The sequence below is a fragment of the Cnephaeus nilssonii genome (genome assembly GCF_951640355.1).
Source record: "Cnephaeus nilssonii genome assembly, chromosome: 21".
NCBI lineage: Eukaryota > Metazoa > Chordata > Mammalia > Chiroptera > Vespertilionidae > Cnephaeus > Cnephaeus nilssonii.
The window spans coordinates 9294961-9319695 of record NC_137092.1 but is presented as its reverse complement, the minus strand read 5'-3'; the positions used below and the strand labels follow the sequence as shown (position 1 = coordinate 9319695).

The window sequence follows — 24735 nt, the reverse complement described above, 5'->3', positions numbered from 1 at the left end:
TGTATTCCACACACAGTGGAATCTCCCTGTTCACCCAAGCAGAGACACAGAATCGAAGAAATCCCAGGCCACCTGGTCCAAACGCCCAACCCACGCACCAATTCCCTTTACACCCCCCCCACATCCCCCCCCCCCCCCCAGCACCGGCCTCTCTCTGCCTGAAGGGAAAATGACTCTCCCTGGGCACTGAAGTGACCTTTCTCTAAGGCCTGCCCACCGCTTCCTTCTGGAGCAAGCCCCTCTTCCCGGCGACAGCCCATCCGGTCCCTGAAGGAAGCTGGCATCCTCCATTGTAACTCTCATGCTGCAGGTGAGGCCGAGGCCTGGAAAAGCATGTGCACACGCACACACACACACACACACACACACACACCCTTATCTATTTCCTATTTATTCCCTCTTCCCTGGATTTGATTGTGGCTTCTGCCATTAAATGAATACATGCTATTAAAATCAGAAATATGAAGCTTCAGAGCGCATCTGCACCCAGGCCCGTAAACGTTATCGTCTTTAACTTCTTCCAGAGCGGGGAGAAGGCCGTCCCGGCCGGGTGTGGGGCCACCCCTGTTCTGACCGCCAAGGAAAGCACTGAAGAGTGTCCTGTCACAGAGCCAACTCTGCGAAGGCTTCCCCGCGGGCTAAGTCCTCATCCCGCAAGCCTCTACGGACGCCGACATCATGAAAACCCTGGTAACCAGCCTCCTACCTCCGTTCACAGGCAAGTATGGATTATGAGCGCCCACCAAGTGCCAATGACTGGCACATGGATGTGAACATGATCTCAGAGGCGGAAGGCAGGTAAAGGGCAAAGCCGGGCTAAGGTGAGGGGTGAGGAGGATGGGGTGGGACGAGAGGGAGCATGTGGGTAGGAGAGAGAGAGCCCGCTGTGAACACCCAAAGGACCCCAACAATAAGGCCACTCAGGTCTCCGGGCCGCCCTGTCTCCTATTCTGTGAGGTGTGTCTGCTCCGTGGCTGCATTTTATCATCATTATTATTGTTATTATTATTATTTTAATCCTCACCCAAGGATATTTTTTCCATTGAATCTGAGACAGAGTGGAAGGGAAGGAGGAAGGGGGTAGGGAGAGAGAGAGAGAAGTATCTGTGTGAGAGAGACACATGGACTGGTTGCCTCCCACATGCACCCTGACCGGGATTGAACCTGGGGCTGGGGATCAAACCTGCAACCGAGGCATGTGCCCTTGACCGGGAATGGAACCCGAGGCCCTTCGGTCTGCGGGCTGACGCTCTACCCACTGAGCGACCAGCCAAGGCCCCAGGCTGCTTGTTAGGCCTGAACCCAGGGTCTTTGGGAAAACTCTACCCTGCAGGACCCCAGGGGAAGGCTGACTCAGCTCTCTGTGAAAACTCCCACCCGAGGGAGCTGGACGGGGCCCTGGGTTTTATCTGATGGGCTTCCCGCCAGAAGAGTCACCGAGACTCCACCTGGGGGTGAGGCCCGCCTCCGCCATGGAACCAGGACGCTGTGCAGCAAGGCTCCTGTGAACCCCAAGACGCTAACATCATCAGCCCCTGAATGCCGCGCCCCCGCTGGGAACCGGGCACCGGTATCTCCTGGTCCTCCTGCCTTTTAATTAAGACGTTTGCCTCCAGCTGCAGGTGGGGAGGTGGGAACGCAATCCCACACAGATAACCGGTAATGACCACCTTGGAACCGGAGAGCGGGGAGGAGAAAAGCTGGAATCGGCCTGTGTTTATCGGCAGATCTGATTAGACTGCAGGACGAGCTGGAGGAAGGGCCGGGTTTTTCCGGGACTTTTGTCTCGAGAAAGCAGGAGGTGCACACACATCTGCTTGAGACCTTGAGGCGTGAGGCCGATCGTCCTGAGGGTCCCAGATCGGTGGTCCTGTCCTGCTGTCCGGGCCCTCGGCCTCCTGCTGGCCGCACGGGTTCCTGGCGACCCCGGGCCTGCGGGCTCCTCAGCTACAGGGACCAAGTTCTTTGCATCAACACTCACAAGCTGGACAGTGTCCTAGGCCTGGGCTTTGAATGTGGGCTCTGTGGGCAAGCCCCGCCGGTGTCCCCACTGAAGCCAGGAGCATCTACACTGACAGCGCGGAGGAGGCGGAAGCAACAGGGCCTGCTCATCAGTGCAGTCTGGGAAGCACCCGGGCACCCTCCGTGCCCAGTACTGGCCCCTGTCTAAGTGTCTGGTGATAAAGTGTAACCCTGGAAAATGCCCTCTAAGCATACAAGCAAACCCACACTGGGCGCGCCCAGAGATCTCTGCGTCCACAGCCACGTGCAACCACCTGGCTCTGCATCCATGTCCTCTTGCCGTGGGCGGTTCGGAGTGTGGTGACAGCACTGATGACACAGCCTCCTTGGGAGTCGATCCGTCATGCCTGGCTGGCCGTCTGACTGCCTTTCCCACGGCAGAGAGATGCGGGCAGACCTCTCAAAACTGGGGGACACCCTGAGCCGGTCTGGCGATTGCAGCCCCACTTCCAGGCCGGGGCACAGACTGCACCACACGGCCCCCTCCTTGCACAGCCGGACCAGGCCTGCACCTGCCCTGAGATGGAAATCCAGCCTTCGCAACACTTTGCATTCCGGTGCCGAACCAACCAGATAAACATCAAAGGCCACCACCTGCTCAGGGCTCTCTGGGGAGGGGACTGAGATGGGAACTAGGCCCCGCCAGCCCCTCCCAGGATGCTCCAGGGGCCTGCTCACACCCGAACCTCCGGGCCTGGGAAGAACGAGAGGGGCGCACAGCGAGAAGTTTGGAGGGAGGGAGAGCAGGCCCCTGTGCCTGTGCCCTCTGGAGTGTCAGCATCTCGCACGCACCACGTCACACCCATCAAGCCGGGGGCGGGTGTGCAGAACGCCAGGCCCTGCCCGCAGCATGCGTCCTCCAGAAAATGAACAGCACGCCACTTGGGGCGTGGGATCCACTGCCCCGCCCTGCCTGTGGCCCTGCAGGAAGGCCTCCCACCCCAGCCGCCCCTTCCCCTCCGTGGCCTCGCTCTGCGGGGTGACTCCCCTGGGCCGCACGGTGAAGCTTGGGGGCAGACGCGGTGCGAGGGAAGCCGCCCCGGCTGCGGCCGCTGCCAGCAGGCAGCTGTGCAAACAGGCCGCAGTGCCCAGCGCCTTCCATTAGCCAGTGCACACGCGGCGGCTCTGCCCGCCCGCCTTCGAAATCCTCCCACGGCAAAGCAATCTGAGCAAAGGCCTTCGGGCTCCCTCCATGCGCTGAGTCATGTTTATCCTCTGCGTTTTTAGGGACTGGGGGTGTGGACTGGCATGCACATTTCTGAAAAGGAAACTGTCTATGAATCCATGGTTGTAAATAACATGGCTGTGTAAAAACGCTCCCCAACTTCACCTCCCATGGTGCTGGGTCCTCCTAGGCCATGGATACTGGTTTTGAACATGGGTGGGGGTGAGGGGGCACAGCTCAGTGATCCCCGTCCCGGATGTTATTTGACCCAGAATCACAGTTCATAGGAGCCGAAATTCCTCTCCAACTGCGAACCTGGGAAACCAGGCAAGTTGTATGTTTCCAGAATACCCAGGCGGATCAGGCACAGGACGGACACTCCCATCCCAAAGGGAGGAGGTGGACAGGAGAAGGGGGCGGTGGGTCCTGAGCAAGTTCAAAGCCTAGCAGCTATTAGATATTAACTCTTATATAGATATTATATCGATATTAAGTCTTGAGAATAATCCTTTTTGGTTCAATGCTCTGCCCTCAGGCCCACAGGGGGAAGTTCCATTTTCCCCTGATAATGCCTGTTAGAATCCCCTTCCTGCATCCTTGGTCCCAGCTGACCGAGCTTCTACTGGGATAAGCTCATCTTTATTGCTGGCTTCTGCTGAAGGGTGATTCAATCCCTGGTTCACACCCATATAATCTCCTTATCAACGGTCGGCCAGCCACACCCTCGGTGCTCCCGTCAGGACACCCTTCTTCATCATCATCATCATCGTCATCGTTATTATTATTTTCAATCTGGATAGGCTGAGACAAATACCGTATGATTTCACTTGTATGTGGAATCTAAAGAATAGTATAAACGAACCAACAAAACAGAACACACTCACAGATACAGACAACAGAATGACAGTTGCCAGAGGGGAGCGGGGGAGGGGGACTGGGTGAAAAAGGTGAGGGGATCGAGAAGTACAGATTGGTAGTCACAGAATAGTCATGGGATGTAAAGTACAGCACAGGGAAGATGGTCACTAATATTATAATAATAAGAGAGGAATATGCTAATTATCCAACATAACCACCAACCACATAACGACCAGATCACGGATCTGCAGGAGGGTGGGGCAGCGAAATACAAGCGGGTGGTAGAGACCTACAGGAGGGGGCAGGGCAGCAAGCTATGAGGGGGGAAGAGGGAGGGAGGGGGGAAGAGGGAGGGAGGCGGGCGGGGGGTGGGTGGCTACAGGAGGGAGGCAGTGACCTACTGGTGCACGGATTCGTGCGCAGGGCTACTAGTATTATAATAATTATGGACGGTGCCAGGTGGATATGGGAATATCAGGGGGCACACTTTGTAAAGTACTATATGATTGTCCAAGCGCCGTGCTATACACCACGCTTCACACTCACCTCTGCTGTGTAAACTGCGGTTTTTAAAATCTCCTCTAGTTTTACTAGAAGGAGTAAGAAGAACCCGAGCTGCATGGCCAATCTTTTGCTTGGAAACCTCCTCAGCTAAGTACCCAATTTATCCCTCAGTTCTACCTGCCACAGAACACTGGGCAGGAGCACAGAGCAGCCACGTTCTCTGCCACTTCCCAACAAGCACGGCCCGTTCATGATCCAGTAACGGCTTCCTCCTCTGGATTTCCACCTGTGGACTTTGGGGGGTGGGGGAGACACCTTCAGTCCATACCAGTTTCTTTCCAACACAACCGAGCTATGGTCACGCACGATCATGCACGCCTACGGCTTGAAAAGCAAGCCAAGAATCCCTTCGCCTACAGCACAGGTAGGTCTGTGATCAGGAATCAGACCCTTGAGAAAAAGGTCCAGGGTCAATGCCAATGGGTAAGACACTCTTGTCTCAAGGAACGGAGCGTGCTCAGAAAGCCAGTGAACACGCGCTGGCAGACATCCAATGCAACGAGCTTCAGCCACATGCGTGTCCGACAGAACGGGCCCCTGTGAACGGACAGGCTGCCCAGAGGGTGGGGACGAGGGCTCCCCCTGCTTCTGTGGTTCCAGTCTCTCGTTGCTGAGGCCGGTCAGCCGTCACTTTTCATTGATGTTCATGTACCTCCTGACAGAGCTCTTCCCCCCACTTGGAAGATGCTACTTCTGGACTTTTTGAGGCATAGAAGTCAATAAGTAAATCTGATGGCACTATACGCAAAGTAAGAACACACAGACACGCCCGGACAGTGTGGCTCAGTGGTTAAGCGTCAACCCATGAACCAGGAGGTCACGGTTCAATTCTCGGTCAGCACACACGCCAGGGTCTCGGGCTCGATCCCCAGTGTGGGGCATGCAGGAGGCAGCCGACTGATGATTCTCTCTCATCATTGATGTTTCTCTCTCTCTCCCCCTCTCCCTTCCTCTCACTGAAATAAATAAAAACATATTTAAAAAAAGAGCACACAAACTCTGAGAATGAGGGCCTGAGGTGGCTCTGGGGGTCTGCTACATCGTGGACCCCAAGGAACCAGCCCTCCCAGGACTCCCCACCTTGCACAGTCCTCTCCTTAAATCGAGGCTGGGGCTCGGACTTGCTTTGACAAGAGAATTCAGGGCAAGTCGAGCTGGGCCAGTTCCAGGGCTGAGCCCTAAAAGGCCAGGAAGCGCCTGCTTTGTGTCCTTGGGAGCCCTGAGCAGTCCAGCGGCCCTCACAGGAACTGCTCCCCACAGGGGGGCCCTCTGGGAAGGGAGAGAAGCCCAGCCCCGGCCGCCACCCCAGGCCGGCACGCACACAGGGACCTCTGGTCAGGCCAACTGAACGGGGAGAAATCACAATAAAATCATGGAGTGCTGCTCTCCACGACTAGGTTCTGGGTGGGTGGTTTTCCACAGCAATAGGTAAAAAGAAGTCTTCTTTGGGACAAGGGACATATAGAAAGCTAAGAAGCTTGGACCAGACAAATGCTCAACCTTACTGCAGTGGTTGTCGGGCCCGGGCCTGTTCGCTCACCGACTGGATAACAGAACCTGTGGGCTAATAACGACGCAGAGCGCGAGGCAGCCGGCTGACAATGCCCGTTCTCTCCGCCCCAGCCCCACAGCGACGAGTTAAATGAAAGAGAATAACGTGTAAAAAGCGGCATCCAGCCTGGCGGTTGGGAAGCTCTCAAAAAAATGCTTATGAGTTCCTCCATGCACTTTTTAAAAACTGATTTGAGAGAGAGGGGGGTGGGTGGAGAGAGAAACATCGATCTGGTGTCCCACTTACGTATGCATTCATTGGTTGATTCTTGAATGTGCCTGACCGGGGATCAAACGCCAAATCTTGGCCTATTAGGACCACACTCTAACCAACGGAGCCCCCGGCCAGGGCCCTCCGTGCACTCTGAAAGCAGTGACGGGAACACGTACATATCCATTCAGGGGCACTGTGGTGAAACAGTTAGGATTATTCTGGAACCAAGCAGCCTGGGTTCCAATCCTGGCTTCGACAATCACGAGTTGTATGGCCACAGACAACCTACTCAGCTCTCCGGGGCCTCAGTGTCCTCAGATGAGAATGAGGCTAACCGTGGGGGCCTCACAGGACTCTTAGGATTCAGTGAGTTCACGTTAAGAGTTTAGAAGGTGCCCGGCAGGTGGTAAGGACTGGGTAATGGTTAGGGTTGTCCTACATCTCGGGTTCAGTCTGTTACACTAGCTTCTACGCTCTGATAGTCACAGCATTAACCTTTAAAGATTTCAAAACGGAGAAATTATCCATCATGATAATGAAATGCCATTTTTAGTCTCTTTTCTTCTAGATTTCTCCCCAAAAGAGTCAGATCGTCTTTGGTGAAGTCTTAGAAAAGTTAGCAGCTCACTGTGAAAAGGGAACCAAGAAAAGTGACAAGTGGCGTGCGTGCACACTTACAAGTCAAACACGCTGAGACGCCGGGGTGCTGTGGGGAGCAAGGGGCAGGGCGTGTCGCACAGGCCCCTTAGCCTTCGGCTCGGGGACCCTCCCCTGCACAGGGTTCCCATCCCCCGGCCCAGGCCTGCCGCACCCCCACCGGCCCCACCCCTGGCGGGCAGGAGGAGTCAATGAGCTGGAACATCCCTGAGGCGCGGGGCAGAGGTCAGGAAGTCCCTCTCCTTACAGTATCTCCCTCTGTGCAATACCCTTTTCCATTTCTGAACACTTCAAATAAGCCAGGACTCCGTTCCTGCCGACCAGCAGGGCCCCGGCAAGGACCTTTTATGAGAGCTAACAAGAAGCAGATTTTCTCTAAGAAACTGAAGAATCGGCGCTCCTCAGACAGCTCTCCAAAATAGCGCAGGCCATTCAATAAAATCCTCTTTGGAAACAAAACAAAAAAAGACCCGACCCGCGCCTGCACCCCGGCCCACGGGTCGCTGCTGCTGTGGGAGACGGGCACAAAGGCGCGTGCAGGCCTGTGATGCCCGCGGGGGCGGAGGACCGGCTGCTCGGACCCCAGGACTCCCTCCTGTCTGTTCTGACCCCCTCCCCGGTTTCTATGCTTCACAAAGGGCTTAGAAGTTTTATTTCTGGCACAGTGACTCTTCCAGCCACCGCTGGGTTGGGCCAGATTTAGCCTGAGGATCGGCAGGCGACCCGCACCATGCCCACAGGGCTGCCTGGCCACAGGGCTTCAGGCTCCGCCCGAGCGCTCTACTTGTGATAAAGGGTCTCCCCTCCTCCAGCCCTCTTCCCGCCCCATAACCAGGGTCTCCACGGGAGGGAGCGAGAGGGAAAACGAAGGGTCCTGGGGAGGAGCCGCAAGGAGATCCTGGGACCACCTGGCCCTGGCCTGCCAGAGCTGCTGGGAACCTGAGCTCCCGCATCTGCCTGGGTTAATGCTTCAGGGTCAGCAGTGCAGAGGGAAGGTTGCTGGTCATGGCGAGGACACCGGGAGAGGTTGGCGGCCAGCCTGCAGGCCCCAAGGCACAATCAGTCCAGCCCCTCCCACCCGGGTCTACCCCGGCCCATAGAGCTCTGGGCGCGGTACCAGTACTGCCGATTTCCCGAACGCTCACAGGCACACTGCCCGGGCTGTTCTGCTGGTCCCCTCCCCGTCTTAGGAGGAGTGATGGAGGGCCTTGGAGAGGAGGTACCCCACCACCCAACTTCCTAAGAGGAGAAGCCTTCCTTCCCTTTCTCCCTCCCCAGGTGGGATTCACACCACAGAGGCAGGGCTGAGGCCAAAACACAAAACCCCAGGGGGCCTCCCTACCAGCGTCTCAGCCACTTGTATTTACAAAGTCCCCAAGTCACTCATCTCTACTGGGACCAGCCCAGGACCCTCCCACCCCTCAGCGGCCTCCAAGCCTATCCCATCCTGAGGCAGCCGGCTCCCCGCGGCTTCACTGCTGCCCCCGCCTGGAATGCCCTCGCCCGCCCTGTGCTCCCATCCCCCGGCCCAGGCCTGAGCCAGCAACTGTCCACCGCTCCTTGGGGACCAGAGCCCCGGCAGCTCCCCAACAGCGCTCTGAGGGCAGCGTCCTGGGCCTCGGGCCCCAGTCCTGGGCTCTGCCCAGCACAGGGGTGTCAACAAGCCTGCTCACTCCCAACGTGAAACATGGGTGCAGCGAGGTGTCTGAGATGAACAAGCTGCAGGGTCTTACTTTCCTTCAGAGCCCCCAGGCGCCTGCGAGGACTCGAAATGCAGGTCTGTGCACAGACACGTGGATCGGGTACTGATCCCCTGCGATGGGTCAGGGTGGCCGCGGCCTGGAACGCTAAGCCACCGGGTCCAAGATGTGTAGGCTGAGCCCGAGTGAGAGAGGGTACGTACCAGCACTGAGAGGGTGGGCCTGGGGGTGTGGACTGGCAAGGTGACCCGACTCCAGGGTGACATACCTGGGCCCCAGCCAGAAACACGACAAAGTCCGTTGTTCAGATACCCACTGAGGTGCCTTTTAGCAGCGACGACACCACAGCAGTGACGGCTACAATTAACGTGACGAACAGGTGCCAAGCAGGTTACACGCATCGGCCAAGTCAGACAGCCCGGGGGATTCATTCAGCGTGTAACCATGTGACTGCGTGCCATACTCCAGGCCAGGCCGAGGATGCAGTGAGACCCAGCCCCCATCCCGGGGAGTCATGGTTTGTGGAAGGAAACAGCCGGAAAAATAGGCCAATAAACACAGAGTGGGAGACGCCATCCTGCGGACATCAACCCGGGCCCTGCGTCAGGACGTGTGGGCGAATCCGCAACCACAGCCATGTTATTTTGTACAAATTACTTAAATTCCCTAAATGCTCATTTCCTCATCGGTAACAGAGATTAATAATACTTAAATTGAAGACTAACCATGGCAATTTGCACAAAATGCTTACCTTGGGATGAATAAAAATAAAATTAAGTAAATGAATGATGGTTATTGCTCTTTTCGTTAACCACACAATCATTGGGTACAATGCCCAGATTTAAAGCATGCCATCTCAATGTATTTCTAACTCGTTCTCACGAATGCACCTTCGAAACACCCAACCCTGAGGTCTCTCGCTGCACTGGAGGGTCACCAGGGTGACCTTGTAATTTATTGCCCAAACCAGGGCACCTCTGAGAGGGGACAAAACAGGAACAATGAGTAATCCCACTGGGATGACCGGGTACACCAGGTGTACCATTCTGAGCAAATGGAATTGCTGATCCCGTAGTCCAGTGGTCGGCAAACTCATTAGTCAACAGAGCCAAATATCAACAGTACAACGATTGAAATTTCTTTTGAGAGCCAAATTTCTTAAACTTAAACTTCTTCTAACGCCACTTCTTCAAAATAGACTCGCCCAAGCCGTGGTATTTTGTGGAAGAGCCACCCTCAAGGGGCCAAAGAGCCGCATGTGGCTCGCGAGCCGCGGTTTGCCGACCACTGCCGTAGTTCATCATTCACAGAGCAAGTTCAGTGGCAAAGTCAGCAGCCATCACTGGGCCTCCTTTCTCCCTTTCGCCATCGTTTCCGGGAGGTGCCACCAACATTGAGACCGGGCCCAACTAAACTCCGACCTGGATAACAGCCAGCAACTGCACCCCTAAATCCGTAAGTTAGGACAGTCCATGACCATGAACACCAACCCCCCCCCCCACACACACACACACACACACACAGCTCTTCTCAAAACCTGAGTCAGAGTCAGCCCTGGCCCTGGCACCAGTCATCGCGCCTCACTAGCTGAAGACCTCCCGAACGCCCCCCCTTACCTGAGGTGCCCCGCGCTGTAGAAGCGGGACTCGCCGTCGGTGGAGCGGACCACCTGCAGCGAGAACACGGGCTGCAGCTGCCTGAGCTCCAGCAGCACGATGGCCAGGTAGTGGATGAAGAGCAGCGCATCCACCAGCGAGACCGCGTATTGCACGATGCCCTGGTAATTCCGGTCCCGCGAGTCCAAGATGCGGACCCCGTAGAAAAGCCAATAGGAAACCACAAAGAGAAAGATGAGGACCAGCAGGAGGGCCCGGAACACAAACACCCGGGGCAGGTCGGCTCTCTGCTTGCGGAAGAAGAGGGCCCAGGTCCCGATGAGCAGGATGAGGAGCTTGAAGGCCACGGAGATGAAGAGTCCCTCGCAGATGGTGCCGCAGGGCTCCAGCTCGTCCCTCCACAGGATGGGGGGCAGCAGGATGAAGGCGATGGGGGTGAGGAAAACTAGGAGTCCGAGCGCCGCGGCCACGGTGAGGCCCAGGTAGCGCTTGCAGTCCAGCCCCACGCTGTCTTCCAAGTCCTTGCTGATCCTGGCGATGTCCTCCTGCGAGATGCTGTGCTCCGAGGTGCCCGTGATGGCCGTGGTGGTCTCCCCCCAGTTGTCATCCTGACGGGAGAAAACAACCAGGATGCAGAGCCACACGCGGCAGGTCATTCGTAAAGGCCACTTGCGGACATGGTGGGCGGGAGTTCCCACCCGCAGAACCGACCCACCCGCATCGGCTTCCTAGAAAACTGAAGCTTAACGCTTTCAATACAGGACTTTTTAAACTTTAACAATTATTATTGACACTAGAGGCCCAGTGCATGAAATTCATGCACGGGGGGGAGGGGGGGCACGCGCACAAGGGTGTCCCTCAGCCCAGCCTGCACCCTCTCCAATCTGGGACCCCTCGAGGGATGTCCGACTGCCTGTTTAGGCTCAATCCCAGTAGGATCAGGCCTAAACAGGCAGTCGGACATCCCTCTCACAATCCAGGACTGCTGGCTCCCAACTGCTCGCCTGCCTGCCTTCCTGATTGCCCTAACTGCTTCTGCCTGCCAGCCTGATCACCGCCTAATCACTCCCCTGCCAGCCTGATTGATGCCTAACTGCTCCCCTGCCAGCCTGATTGCCCCTAACTGCCCTCCCCTGCAGGACCGGTCGCCCCAACTTCCCCCCTCTGCTGGCCTGGTCACCCCTAACTGCCCTTCCCTGCAGGCTTGATCGCCCCCAACTGCCCTCCCTTGCAGGCCTGGTCCTCCCAACTGCCCTCCCCTGCTGGCCATCTTGTGGTGGCCATCTTGTGTCCACATGGGGGCAGCCATCTTGTATGTTGGAGTGACGGCCGATTTGCATATTACTCTTTTATTAGATAGGCTTTTTCAAAATGTACTATATCTACTTACAAACAGAGAGAATGCAATTTGACCTTTTTGTTTGCTGGTTTGGGTGACTCATTATGACATGATTATCATCCCCCCCCCCGCCCCCGAGTCCCATGAGAGGCTTGGAGGCCTGGGGCTATTGGTCCTGCACTAACCAATCCCATTGCCTGTTAGACTAACAGGAGGGCCCACCTGAGGCACCAGGAGAAAACCCTCTCTGCGTTCTCCTCAACTCATGCCTGGGTCACAAAGGCTCACCAGTGCACCTTCTGGAAGTGCCCTCCGGTAGCTCACGCAGCGGAAGGCCTCGTGAGGGAACTTTCCTCGCTCGAATCGAGGCTTACCTGCAGCTAGGACACACTGTTTTTGGAGCTCCATGGCGTTTTCAAGGCCCGTTTAATAAATACCAGCGTCGAGCACGCCCTGACAACGCTTCTCCAGGAACAAGCTAAGCAAATCCAAGCGTCTCTGGCCAGGGCAGCTAAACCTCCTCCCACGACACACGTTCTCCTGGCAAGCTGAACCTCAGGGCCTGGGAGTGCCAGGATCATCACGGCACGTCGGCCTTTTGCGTTCTTGCTTTCTCTCTTTCTAACTCTGAGGTGGTTTCTAGTTAACAGCAAAGAGTCTTCACGGAACAAGACCCAGTTGTCAGGATTTTAAACAATTTTGCTATTTCACTGGCAACTCTGACTCCACCCCAAAGCAACAACGGAGAAGGAGGCAATGAAAAGCCACATGGAGTCCAAAGGGTGAGCCTCAGGGATCCGTGTATGGGATTTAACTGGGAAAAGGGTCAGATGGAGGGGCCAGTTGGGTGAAATTAATGTGTAAGACACCAACTTTAAAAAATCTAGTTTAATAGCTGAATCAGCAAGATAGAGCTCTCATGACTGACTGAACGATAACCTCTAATCGAGGAAGGATAAGAAATCGGATTCACGAAATGCACAGGCCACGGGAAGGAGCGGGGAGTGGGCTGGGGCCCTGGCCTGTGAAGAGCCAGTTCCTCAGTTTGGAAAGCGACTGGAGCCACACACCATGAGGGAAGGGACCTTTTAAGACGAGGAAGCATCCAGGAGGAAGCATAGATGCACAGTGGCTCTTGAACACCAGCCTGGCACTTCCATATACATTTAAATATATGCTTCACTGTATGGCCCAGCAGTTCCACGTCCAGGTTTTTATCAAAATTAATGAAAACGTATGTCCACAAAAGGCTTGTACGGGAATGTCCTTAACCGTTTTATTCACCGGAACCCAAAAATGGTGCAACCCAAATGCCTGTCGGTCAGGAGAACGCATCACAAATTGTGGGACATTTGTACCCTGGGACACGACTCAGCAAAAATCCCAAAGAATGAACCTCGAAAACACACCACAGCGTGGAAAAATCTCCAATCACGATGCTGCGTGAAAAAAAGTCCGAATCAAAAGAATGTAACTCCCATTATATTAAATTCTAAAACAGGCAAGACTAATCGACAGCGATAGAAATCAAAGCAGGGCTTGCCTTGGAGAGGGGGGAGGGGGAGACAGGGAAGAACATGAGAGAACGTTCTAGAGTAATGGAAATACAGTTATCGATAGAAGTATGCGCTATATGGGTCTTATTCAGCTCTTAAAAGTTTATCAAACTGTACACTTTAGTCTGTTCATTTCTCTGGGTGTAAATTTATTTCAATTTTTAAAAAAGAAAAAAATCACAAGCAGGGGGAAACATTCAAAGATGGCACCTTGCTTTAATACAGGGGGAGTTCACAGGCTCCCTACAATGACTGACTTGGTAATGCTCTCAGTGAAGGCGACACAGGACTCCACGCGTTGTATCGGCCCGGTCTTTGGTTGACACGCGATGCTGAAACCATGACTCGCATCTTGCAGTCATTTTGTTAGCCACCACGCTCTCTGATTTAGCTCCTCGCCTTTATTTTCCTGCCAAAGCGTCACTAACTAAATCCCTGTCCATGTTAAGAATGTGAGCACATCTGAGCCTAAAAAAATGCAGATGGCCACAGGGCTGTCTGGTTCATTGGAGGTTCTTAGAACAGAAAGGATCTAAGACCCTCAAATCCATGTCCCTAGATTTCCAGTGAAGAAGCTGAGGCCCACCAAGGTGACTGCCAAGGTCACACAGCTGCCGAGTGCAGCCTCCCAATGCCCATTTCCATGCACTTCCCATCACATCATCCTGGTGTCAACACCCACAGCCTCCCAATGGAGCTCCAAGGTGTAGAGAAGCTGCAAAGAAGAAGTGCCTTCGCACGGGCCATCAGCACCCCTGGATCCACATCTAGAAGGAAATGGACCCCCTGCGGCACTGAGGGTGGTCCACTGGGGAGTGGCCCCATCCATCCAACCATCCCTCCAACCCTCCGACCCTCCAGCCCCCTGGCCCTCCCAGAGCCACGGCGGGCAGTGAGAGTGAGGACTACAGACATTACTCATCCTGGACACACCCCACCCTCGTCCCGCAGCTGCAGCTCTGGGTCCCGAGGGCACCCTGGAGGCTCTGAGGAGCCATCTATCTGCTCAGAAATGCACATCTGTGTAACCCCACATGCACACAGAGACTGATCCACATAGCTGTGTGCGCATATCTGGTTATTTCGGGCCCAGGCTGGACATGCATCTATTTCACAAGCTGGGGAGGGCATGCAAACATGTTTCTGAGTGTAGCTCAGATGTTTATTTAAGTCTGATGGGCTGCCAGACAGTGGGGGCCCAGAGAGAAGACCCCACCCAATGTTTTATAAAAATTCATAAATTACCAAAGCAGTTGACCCTTGAACAACGTGGGGGTCAGGGGCACTGACCCCCTGGCTCAGTCAAAATCCGCATATAACTCTGACTCCCCCAAAACTAAACTACTAATAGCCTACTGTTGACCAGATGCCTTACCAATAACCTCAAGAATTAAGACACATTTTGCATATGTATCATATACTGTTTTCTAATACTAAAGTAAATTAGAGAAAATATTATTCAAAAAATCCTAAGGATGAGAAAACACATTTCCAGGACTGTCCTTACTTAATGAAAAAGATCCGTGTATAAGTGGACCCGCGACAGTTCAAGCCACTGTACTTAAAAAACTGAGTGATTTCACATGAAATCCTAATTTCCAGCCTTTCCTAAATCTGGCAGGACCCAGGCCCACAGGCAGAGCCCCTGCGCTCCTGAGCAGTGACAAGTGCCTGGATGTAGGAGCTGCTGCTCCCGACGGAGCATATGCATCCTGTGTGTCCTTGTGTGGCCCTGGCACTCCCGAGCCACAGACTGCTCCCATCCCCAACCTGCCGGAGATACTGTGGCCTTTGTGTGTCCCAGGGCCTGTTTCATCCATCTGTGCTTTCCTAGCCGGCATCTAAGCACGTAGCCCCCGGTCAATGTCATGTCCAGGAGTGATGCTCACTCAGGGCGGTCCTAACCGCCCCGCTCTTCTCCCCACATGACTCGGGGTTTCTGGAAGAAGGGTCCTTCCTGTTCCACTTGCAATGAGTCTCCAGACACTGCAGCCCACACTTCTCCCTCCCTGGCCCTGGTGTCAGCCTAGCGGGCCTCTTTCCAACACGACTCACAGCAGGCCCGCCCGTCACACTTCAGCAGCACCCGCAAGCTGGCCGATGGCGGCGCAGGCTGCCCATAAGACCAACAAGAAACCACAGGACACAGATAAACTAGTTAACATGCTAGAAAAACAAAAGTGAAAACCCAAGAGAACCTACTGCTACAAGACTTAGGAAAACATTTCCCGAAAAGAGCCTTGATGGAGGGGCCACGTGCTTAGCGACCGCCCTGGACCCTCACCTGGACTTCCTCCGTCCGAGTGGAGTCGTTCCCCAGCAGGGGCTCCCCGGTGGGCGCCTGGATGGTGACCGCCTTTTCGGGTCCTCTGCCATCTTTGCTCCGGGGTGATTTGTGCCTCTCTCTGTTTCTCTCCCTGAAGGAAAAAAAAAAACATACAGCAGCTAGCACATTTATCCCATGTTCATTAACTCTCATCTCATCCAAATATATTATAAATTTCATTTTGAATTTAGGAAAATTACACACACACAATGGCAATACCCACCTACCGCCACTCCTCTGCCCCCACAAGGAGTAAGGTGATTTTAGCATTTTCCTCCTGCTGCTCCAGGACCCCAAAGCCCGTTACACCTCCATCAACAGTGACCGTATTTTTTCAAACCCTAACTGCGAGTTTCAGAATCGGTGGGGCTAAGGCACATTGTTATGGTAAAATGACCGCCTCGCTTTGGCTATAATTTGACTGAACTTATTCTCCAGGCCCCGCCTCTGCCCTGATTTTGATTTTGATTGGGACAACACTGCAAAGTCGTCAAGCTTTGGTCTGTCCAAAAAAATCTGGGACACGCTGTCACCCTACACCTTTGGACAAGAAGAAAGGAAATTCTAAACCAGCACAGAGAATCATTTACTCCTCATTCCGACAACTTCAAACTGAAAGTCATTCCCACAGGTTCCAGCTGAACTCAAAAGACAGCCACAGAAACAAACAGAAGCTGGGACAAATGATGCCAAGGTGCGTGCGTGTGCGTGCGTGCGTGTGCGTGTGCGTGTGCATGTTTTCAGGTGTCTGAAGGACAATAGGCTGCTGGGTAATATTAATCCTGGGTGGTCTCCCCGGGTGACTGTGAGCACCCTGCTGTGGGTCAGTCTTGAAACTGCAAAAAGAATCAATCCCTGTGCAAACCTCAGAGGTCACAGCCTGTACATCATCCACCCCCAACTGGGAACAGTCAACGCACCCCAAGGAGCCAAAAGTAAGTTCCCTCAACCTCCTGTCCCACAGGCCGCCGTGACATCAGTCCTCCTTCCTCCAACCGCTGTCCTCACTCCCAAGTCTCCAGGCGGGACAGAAGCATGGCACCGCTGACCCTGGGGCACAAGCAGTCCTTCGGTGCTGCCCCGACGACAGGTGGGGTCTTGCACAAGTTATTCAATCTCTGAAAGCCTCAGTTTCCTCCTCGGTGAGATGGGATGAGGATACTACCACCGAGGTAGTGCAGGCAGAGCTGAGGACAGGGGTGTGGCCTAAATGCTCAATACACAGCAGCTACCATCACTATGGCTAGTACTCTTAGCCCAGGGCCAAATGTGTACCTTGGCAGGAAGAGATGTAAAATGAGCCATCAACACTCAGTCACAGCCCTTCCCGCCCCCATCGCACACCTCCCATTAACCTACTACTTAGCTAACAACACCACGTCCTGTTCAAACTCCTGTCTTACCAGGACGGCCCTAGGATAAGCATGGGCTAAGCCCTTCAGAGAGCTGGGGGGCTTCTGACTCTTCCATGATAGCAACCCTAATCTCTAAAGAACTTAAATCTATTGTCAATCAGAGTCTAGCAGTAGATGTGTTCTGGTCAGCTCAGCGGTTTACTTTAGCCAGGCAACCAGGGAAACAGCCCAGAGATCGGAGAGGTCACTGCCAATCACCCGGCTCCGCGCCCACCCCACTTCTTAGAGCTCTTGTGCTAAGTGCTCGATTGTATTCATTTCATTCAACCCCAACAATAACCTTGAGGTCAGTATTACTATCCCCATTCTACAGACGAGGAAACTGAGGCTCAAAGAGTTTAAGTGACTTCCCAAAGTCACAGTCCGTGGCAGAGGGGGATCTGAACCCAGGCCTGCTCCCTGCCTTGACGGATACCCACTGTGCCGCACTGATCTGAGAAGCCTTCAGGAGATTTTGCAGCATGAACATTCCTACTGCTCATCCTCATGCCCTACCCCTAGGAACTAGCACCGATGTGAAATACGCCGCTGAAGCTACGGCTACTGTGACCTAGGACAGCACAACCAGAGTGCGTGGCCAACACTCTGCCCGAAACCATCGCTTCCAAAGGACTCCCTGTGAGACCCATACACAACCGGGAGAGTCCCCACCTGCCAGAGTGAACTGTTCAGGCAAAGCCTGGAACTGCTGCTCCCAGGGTCCCCCGCCTCCAGGCCAGACCAGGAGCCTCCTGTCCGATTTCACTCAGTTCCCTTTCCCCACCTGCTCTCATCTCTGTCACGCTCTCTGTCATCAGCCAGGTCACATGCTGCCCTCACCCATCTCCCTAGTCGCCGGCCCCATGGGTCAGATCCTGTGACGGCACAGATTCCAGTGGAAGCAAAATTCCTCCACCGTGTGTCCCACCATGTGACCAGGCAGACAGCAGGCGGGGAGCCACCAGGGCGGGAAACAGCCTCCCTAGGACCCGCCATCACGCCAGCCCCACCCACCCAGCCTGACTGGTGAAGGGCCCGACAGCACCCAACGGAGACGCGGCAGCCGATCCGTTCCTCTGCTCACATCAGGGTAAACCAGAGAAGAGCCCGTTATCTGATAACCCAGGAGGGTTTCTCATCCCCAGAGCCAGAAACCCCAAACCAGTGCTTCTCAGACCGAGTGCAGAGAAGCCGCGGGGTGCGGGTGTGGGTGCAGACTCGCTGGCGCCACCCTCCGAGGATTCCTCTGGAAGGGAGACAACAGGAATTGCATTTTCCACCAGCACCCCAGGTGATCCAGGAACCGGTCCCCAAGCCTCTCCCACCAGATGCCCCTGGGGGAGGGGCTGTTGGACTAGCTGCTTGGGAGTCGGCTGTCTGGGAAGTGTCCTGTACACAGCAGGGGCTCACTCATGGGTGTGACACTCAGCTGTACGATGTCGCAATGTCCCGCGGCTGCTTTATTAAACTAGCACTGGGTGGAGGAGGCCGGGAGGAGGGCTCAGGGCAGTGTGCATGCGACAGAGGGACAGAGGACAGAGGGCATGGGACAGAGGAACACAGGACAGCATGCATGGGACAGAGAGACACAGCATCGTGCATGGGACAAAGGGACACGGCAGCGTGCATGGGACAGAGGGACACAGGACATTGTGCATGGGATAGAGGGACACAGGACATTGTGCATGGGATAGAGGGACACAGGACAGCAGGCATGGGACAGAGGGACACAGGACAGCGGGTATGAGACAGAGGGACACAGGACAGTGCATGGGCCAGAGGGACACAGGACAGCGGGCATGGGACAGAGGAACATGGCAGCATGCATGGGACAGAGGGACACAGGACAGTGCATGGGCCAGAGGGACACAGGACAGTGTGCATGTGACAGAGGGACACAGGGCAGCGGGTGTGGGACAGAGGGACACAGGACAGCATGGATGGGACAGAGGGACACAGGACAGCATGGATGGGACAGAGGGACACAGGACAGCGGGCATGGGACAGAGAGACACAGGACAGTGCATGGGCCAGGGGGACACAGGACAGCGGGCATGGGACAGAGGGACACAGGACAGCGGGCATGGGCCAGAGAGACACAGGACAGCGTGCATGGGACAGAGGGACACTGGACAGCGGGCATAGAACAGAGGGACACAGGACAGTGGGCATGGGACAGAGGGACACAGGACAGTGGGCATGGGACAGAGGGACACAGGACAGCGGGCGTGGGACAGAGGGACGCCAGGGCGAGAGCTTCCCCTGCACAGTCAAGTGAGTGTAAAGATCATCCTAACAACTCAGCATGGGCCGAGCTGTGCTGTCCTTGTGTCCAGGGAGCAAGAACTGCCCTGCGGCTTTCAGGAGAAGCACGGGTCCTGAGTATCTGCTCCGGGAGGGTCTCTGAGCCGGGGCGAAAGAGGAAAGTCCGACACCGGCCAGTGCTTTCCGTTACAGAGCTGCAAGCCCCAGCATGGCCGCCTCAACGCCACAGGCCCGACGCCCATCCCGATCCGATCGCTCCCAATGCCCTAACTCCAGGGAAGGGCCCAGTGCCCCTGGGCAGGGCTCCCAGTGAAGACCATCAGGGGATGCAACCGGAGACGGGGAGTAAGGCGACCAAACCCGAGAGAAACGCGTGCCACTGGGTGTTTCCAGCTCCGCCTAAGCGGCCGGATCACCTGTGTGCCTGCCTTTGCGGAGCAGGTGTGTCTTTATCGCCGAGTCTGTTTCCACGCAACATCTGCCCGTAGGAGTACAGATAAGCGTATCTGTGCACGTGCGTGTGCGCGAGGGGCAGGCGGAGCAGGCAAGGGCACGCCGAGGCCCGGCATGTGTCTGTACCTGCGCGTGTGTAAACGCACCTATTGAGGCGAATCTGGAGCGGAGCCCTTGGCGGCGGCTGCAACCCCCCTGGCCCCAGCCAGAATCCCTGGCGAGTCCCGCCCAGGTCCTCCTCAGTCGGCATTTCCTGGGAAGATGATTTGGCGCTGTGTCTGCTGTTTGTCTTTCTATTTGGGGAAAGCCGGCCCCACCGGGTACTCCTCCCTTTCCTTCTCCACCACCACCCACTACCTGCCCTTTCTGTCTGCTGCTGGCGGGGGCCCCGGCTGCTTCCTCTCCCACTGACGCTGCAGCCTGGGAACAAAGCCACCAGCCCCCCACCGCTCCACAGCCCTCTTCTGGACAATGCGTGTCAGCATATCAGTCACATGAGTTACCCTTCATTTCCTTTGCTTTTTTCCCTGCCAGTTACTCCTGCACAGCCCAGGGGGAAAGCACGGGCTTCCAAAGGCCTGAACCTGCCTAAGGCACCCACTAGCCTTGTAGCCTCAGGCAAATCGTGGTGCCTCTGGGCCTCAGTCTTACCACCTGGGGAATGGGGGTACCACTGCCCACGGTTCTGGGAGGGCAGTGAGGGTGCGGGATGAGGACCGATGTCTTGGTGGGCTCTCTGCAAGTGGTCCTGAACAAGGCTGGCCGCTGCTGTATTGAACTCAGGGAACCGGGGCTCCGAACCCAAAGGTTTGGCGAGGTTGGCCCACACCATTTTCCCAGCAAGTTCACCGACACTCTCCGGGGAGGGCAGCCATCGCAAAACCAGCGCACTGACCTCTGCTAGAAAAGAGTCACCCGTCGTCTGCTTGGACCCCCGCCGCCCGCCCCAGATGACCACGGCGACCCCGTGCACACCAAGTCTGGCGGAAGATCTAGTAAAATTACCCGAGAGCAAGGCCTGCCCCTCTCCTCGGCTTCCATTCCATTCCATTCCCCTCGAGCCCGGAGCAGGGCGGCCTGCGCAGGGACACTGTTGGGTGGCAGCTTCTCGGCTGGCCCCGGGGCCTGGGGCACGGCCGTGGAGGGTGCTGTGACTGCCTCACCAGCTGTCGCCGGCTCCACAGTGACTGGCCCCACGGGCCCTCAGACAGAGAATCACCAGGGGCGGGCGATGCTCATTCGAAAGAGCCACGAGTGACCCATAAATCTTTCATGGCCAGCCCTTCCCCCGCAGCTTTCCCCGAGCAGGCGCCAGTAACATTCCCTGATTAATTTATTAAACGCGTCAGCCTGTATCATTGTTTGCGAAGTACTTTCCACATGAGTCCTAGAGGTGCTGAGGGTTCTACGTGCTCTTTTCGTGCAAGGTTACAGTCCTTTAACGTTCCACACGGGCACTGCAGTCCTGGATCCGTTTCTGGGGCCCCAAGAGGCCTGAGGACACAGCAGAGCAGGGGCCCTGACGCATGACAGTCAGGACACGCGTGTAGATAAAGGACCCCGGAGACGGTCCCTCCTCAGAAGGCTGCAAGGTGTCCTCCTTATTCAGCTCCGAACACCACGGGAACCCCAAGCTCCAGCTCCCACCGCTGTGGTGTGGGGAAGGGAAGCTTGGCACATGGACGAGGAATTGCTTTTTCCAGGCAGGTCCAAAGATGCGCTATTTGGAAAGACCTGTTTCTAGTCTATATACACTGAGTGGCCAGATTATTATGATCTCTGAACGCGTAATAATCTGGCCACTCAGTGTGTGTGTGTGTGTGTGTGTGTGTGTGTGTTTGTGTGTGTATGTATTAGAGGCCTGGTGCATGAATTCGTGCATGGGTAGGGTCTGGCCAGGGGGAGGGGACATGGGTGGTTGGCCGGCCTGCCTGCTGGTTGAACTGCTGGTCGAGGGGACAATTTGCATATTAGCCTTTTATTATATAGGATATGCGTTCAGAGATCATAATAATCTGGCCACTCAGAGTGTGTGTGTGTGTATATGTGTGTGTGTGTGTGTGTGTGTGTGTGTGTGTGTGTGTATATATATATATATATATATATATATAATTTTTTTTAACTAACTTGATACGTTTACCCACTGGTTGAAGTCTGTGATGACACTGTTATTACGGGAGCCTTACCTGGGCTTCAATGCAACTTTTCCCCCAAATTTTTAGGTTTATAACAGCCATACATGAAAACTTAGAAAATTATGAAAGTTTAAGAAAAAATATCCCCACAATCCTAAATAATCCCAGAGACGGATTCAGATCCCTAATAACCCCACAGATGGACTCGGTCAATATGTTAACATTCATCTTATCACAAGAATATGGCGCTTCGATAACATACGAAGTTGTGAATCTTGTTTTTGACAACATGGCCTCAACGACATGTTTTCATGTCGTTCAACAATCTTTGCTAACCGTTCTTTTACTCTTTTACTCCATTCATATTTTTAATTCCAAAAGACACACTAGGCAAGGACTGAGTGAGGACAGATAACGGAGACATGAGCCGTCCATCAGTCACTGTCTGCGCCCAGCCCCTTCCCTGTGGCTGACACTCCTGGTGGCCGGAAGAGCATCCTTCCGGACCTTTCTGCGGGTGTATCTGCATCCAGCTGCTTGTGGGAGGACCTGTTCAGTCAGGGAGGCACCGCTGCAGTCACCTTCCCGGGCCACGCAGGGCTGGACCCCTGGGCAGGGGGGCCTCTGGGCAGTGGCCAGGTGTGGCCTTTGACTCTGGAGCTTAAACACCAAGGCCATTCATAGCATTAATGCAGCCACTGGTCAGCGACCTCCTACTGTGTGCTGTGTTCAATGCTGAGCCTCATTTAACGCTCTCAATAGTGCTGTGAGGAGGGTCCTGCTATGCCCATTTCACAGATGGGCCTGAGGAAGTGGCAGCACCGTAATTTTGCCAACTTCATCCCCTCGTTCCTTACATGCCAAGCACTCAGTAGGTCTGCAGTACAGCAGGCTCGGTGAACATCCGTGCACGCCTGCGCGTCTGCTCAGAGGAGGGGTGAGCCCCCAGTGCCTAGGACAGCGATTTCAAAACCCAAACAGGACACCAGGCCAATCCCACTTCATTGTTCAAGCCTCGTGGCAAATACAAAATGGACCCTGAGTCAGCAGCTTCGGCTGAAAAGCAATAAATTAACATGTTTTTTCAAATTTTCATTTACATTCTTGGCAAAGCTGTGGAGGACTATCTTCTAGGAGAAGTACTTGGAAATGGAAAAACATTTCCACTGCAGAGAGAAAGGCTCGTTTAAAATCAATTTTGAGAAATTAAGGTCATCAGCGATAATGGAAGCAATAAAATGCAACTTGATGGCGTGGTTACACCCCACGCAAGTTCAATGCTCCGTAAGCTCAGCTCCTCACGCACCGGGGACTGAGCCACGGGCACCCACAGCCCTGCAACCTGCCCGTCTCCCCAACAAGGAAAAGTGGAGGCATCCACAGCATACGTACCCCTGTCTGTGGGATTTCTTCGAATGACTGGAATAGTAAGAATATCCAGAGTACGTGGACTCGGTATCCATAGCAATGGACAGCTCGCTCTGGGTGAAGGAGCAGGTGTTGTTTCTCCGGCGAGGTAGAGAGTTTCACCAGCTGGCTTCCCGACACCTCAAAGGACCTGGGAATCAAGGAGCCACTCGTCCACAGGAACCAATTCTAGGAAAAAGAGGAGAAAACAGATATCAGCCTTCAAAGCCAACCTGCAGGGCTGGAGGTAAGGAGAGCAGCGCCTCCTCCTCCTCTGGGGTCTCCATGCTCAGGCAGCAACACGTTCCCCCAGGCATCTGGGAGGGAGACAGGTAGGTGACAGTCAAGGCATGCCCCCGGCCACAGCAGCAGGAAGACCGGAGGCAGGTGAGAGCTGGCCCCTGGCCATTTCCGGGATACAGCCCAGCCCCCACAGGTTCAGGCTGGGGGTAGTGGCTTCCCACAGCCCCACACCATCCCCGGCCCCCACTGCCAGTTTGCTGGTTACGAAAACAATACCCAGGAAAGTCACTTCAAAGGGATGTGCTCATAGTTTCCAAGGGCCAATTGAAAAGGGGGGGAAAGTTCTCAGTCTCTTTAATCCAGGAACCCAAATTCCTGAGAATTTATCTTGGGGAACTAATTTCTTTTTTCAAGAAAAATTATAATTACCGCATTGTCTGTAGTAGTAAAAAGCTAGAAACCCCCTAAGTGTCCCAAAACAGAGGAATAGGTTTATCCTCCCAAAGAAATATCACATGGCCGTTTACAATGATAACGATGAAGAATGGAGAGGTTTATGAGGGCACGGCTACGGGAAAAAGCAGGCTGCCGGGCTGTGGAGGCCGCCGAATCCACACGGCAGTTACAACCCCATAAAGCCACGCGGGGAGAGACGGGGATGAGGGGCGACATCAGAGAGAAGGAGCAGGTGACGGGTGAGTTGCCAGCTCCTCGCTCTTTTCCCACATTCGCATTAGATGTTGCTTGGTGATACAAATGAATGAGCATGGTTTCCAAGTAAATTCCTGAGCCCCACACGCTAACTTCTAGAACCACCCCGAGATCTGAGAGTGGGGCCCATCACCCCAGAGCTGGGCTCCGCCCAACAGGGCTCCTCCCTCCAGGGCCCCAGGAGCTCACACTGCAAACAGAGCCGGTGAGAGAAGTGCGAAGAAAACACAAAGGACCTGCAAATGCCTGCCCCTGTCCCTGCCAGGGACAGGCCAGGCTCCTGGCCACCCTCAGAGGGCGCGCTCCCCTCCGCGGTCTGTGACCCAGACTCGCCTCCCTGGCCCTGGGTGCCGTGACTGGTCATTTCCTTCCTCCTCGGCCATCCAGGGGCCAGGTGAGAAGAGGGAGACCTGTTTCTAGCCAGAGCTCTCCCCTGCCTACTATAGCCTGGGACTGGCCACTGGCCTCGAGCGTGTTTCCTCAGATGTCCCACCAACCAACCACCATCTTCACGCCGTGGATCTGAAGGCGTGAGCAGATGCAGTACCGGAGCTGGGTG

General features: G+C 55.0%; 1 protein-coding gene across 3 annotated transcripts in view; it reads right to left on the bottom strand.

Annotated features, from left to right (window-relative positions):
* Positions 1–24735, bottom strand: part of VANGL1 (VANGL planar cell polarity protein 1) — a 44035-nt gene that overhangs the window by 10484 nt on the left and 8816 nt on the right. For all 3 annotated transcript variants that reach the window (XM_079760792.1, XM_079760794.1, XM_079760793.1), the window contains exons 2-4: positions 23208–23411; positions 15527–15659; positions 10348–10955 (exon numbers count right to left, since the gene is read on the bottom strand). In XM_079760792.1, the coding sequence (XP_079616918.1) occupies positions 10348–10955; positions 15527–15659; positions 23208–23278 (812 nt within the window). In that variant the 5' untranslated portion in view covers positions 23279–23411. The remainder of the gene's footprint in view (positions 1–10347; positions 10956–15526; positions 15660–23207; positions 23412–24735) is intronic.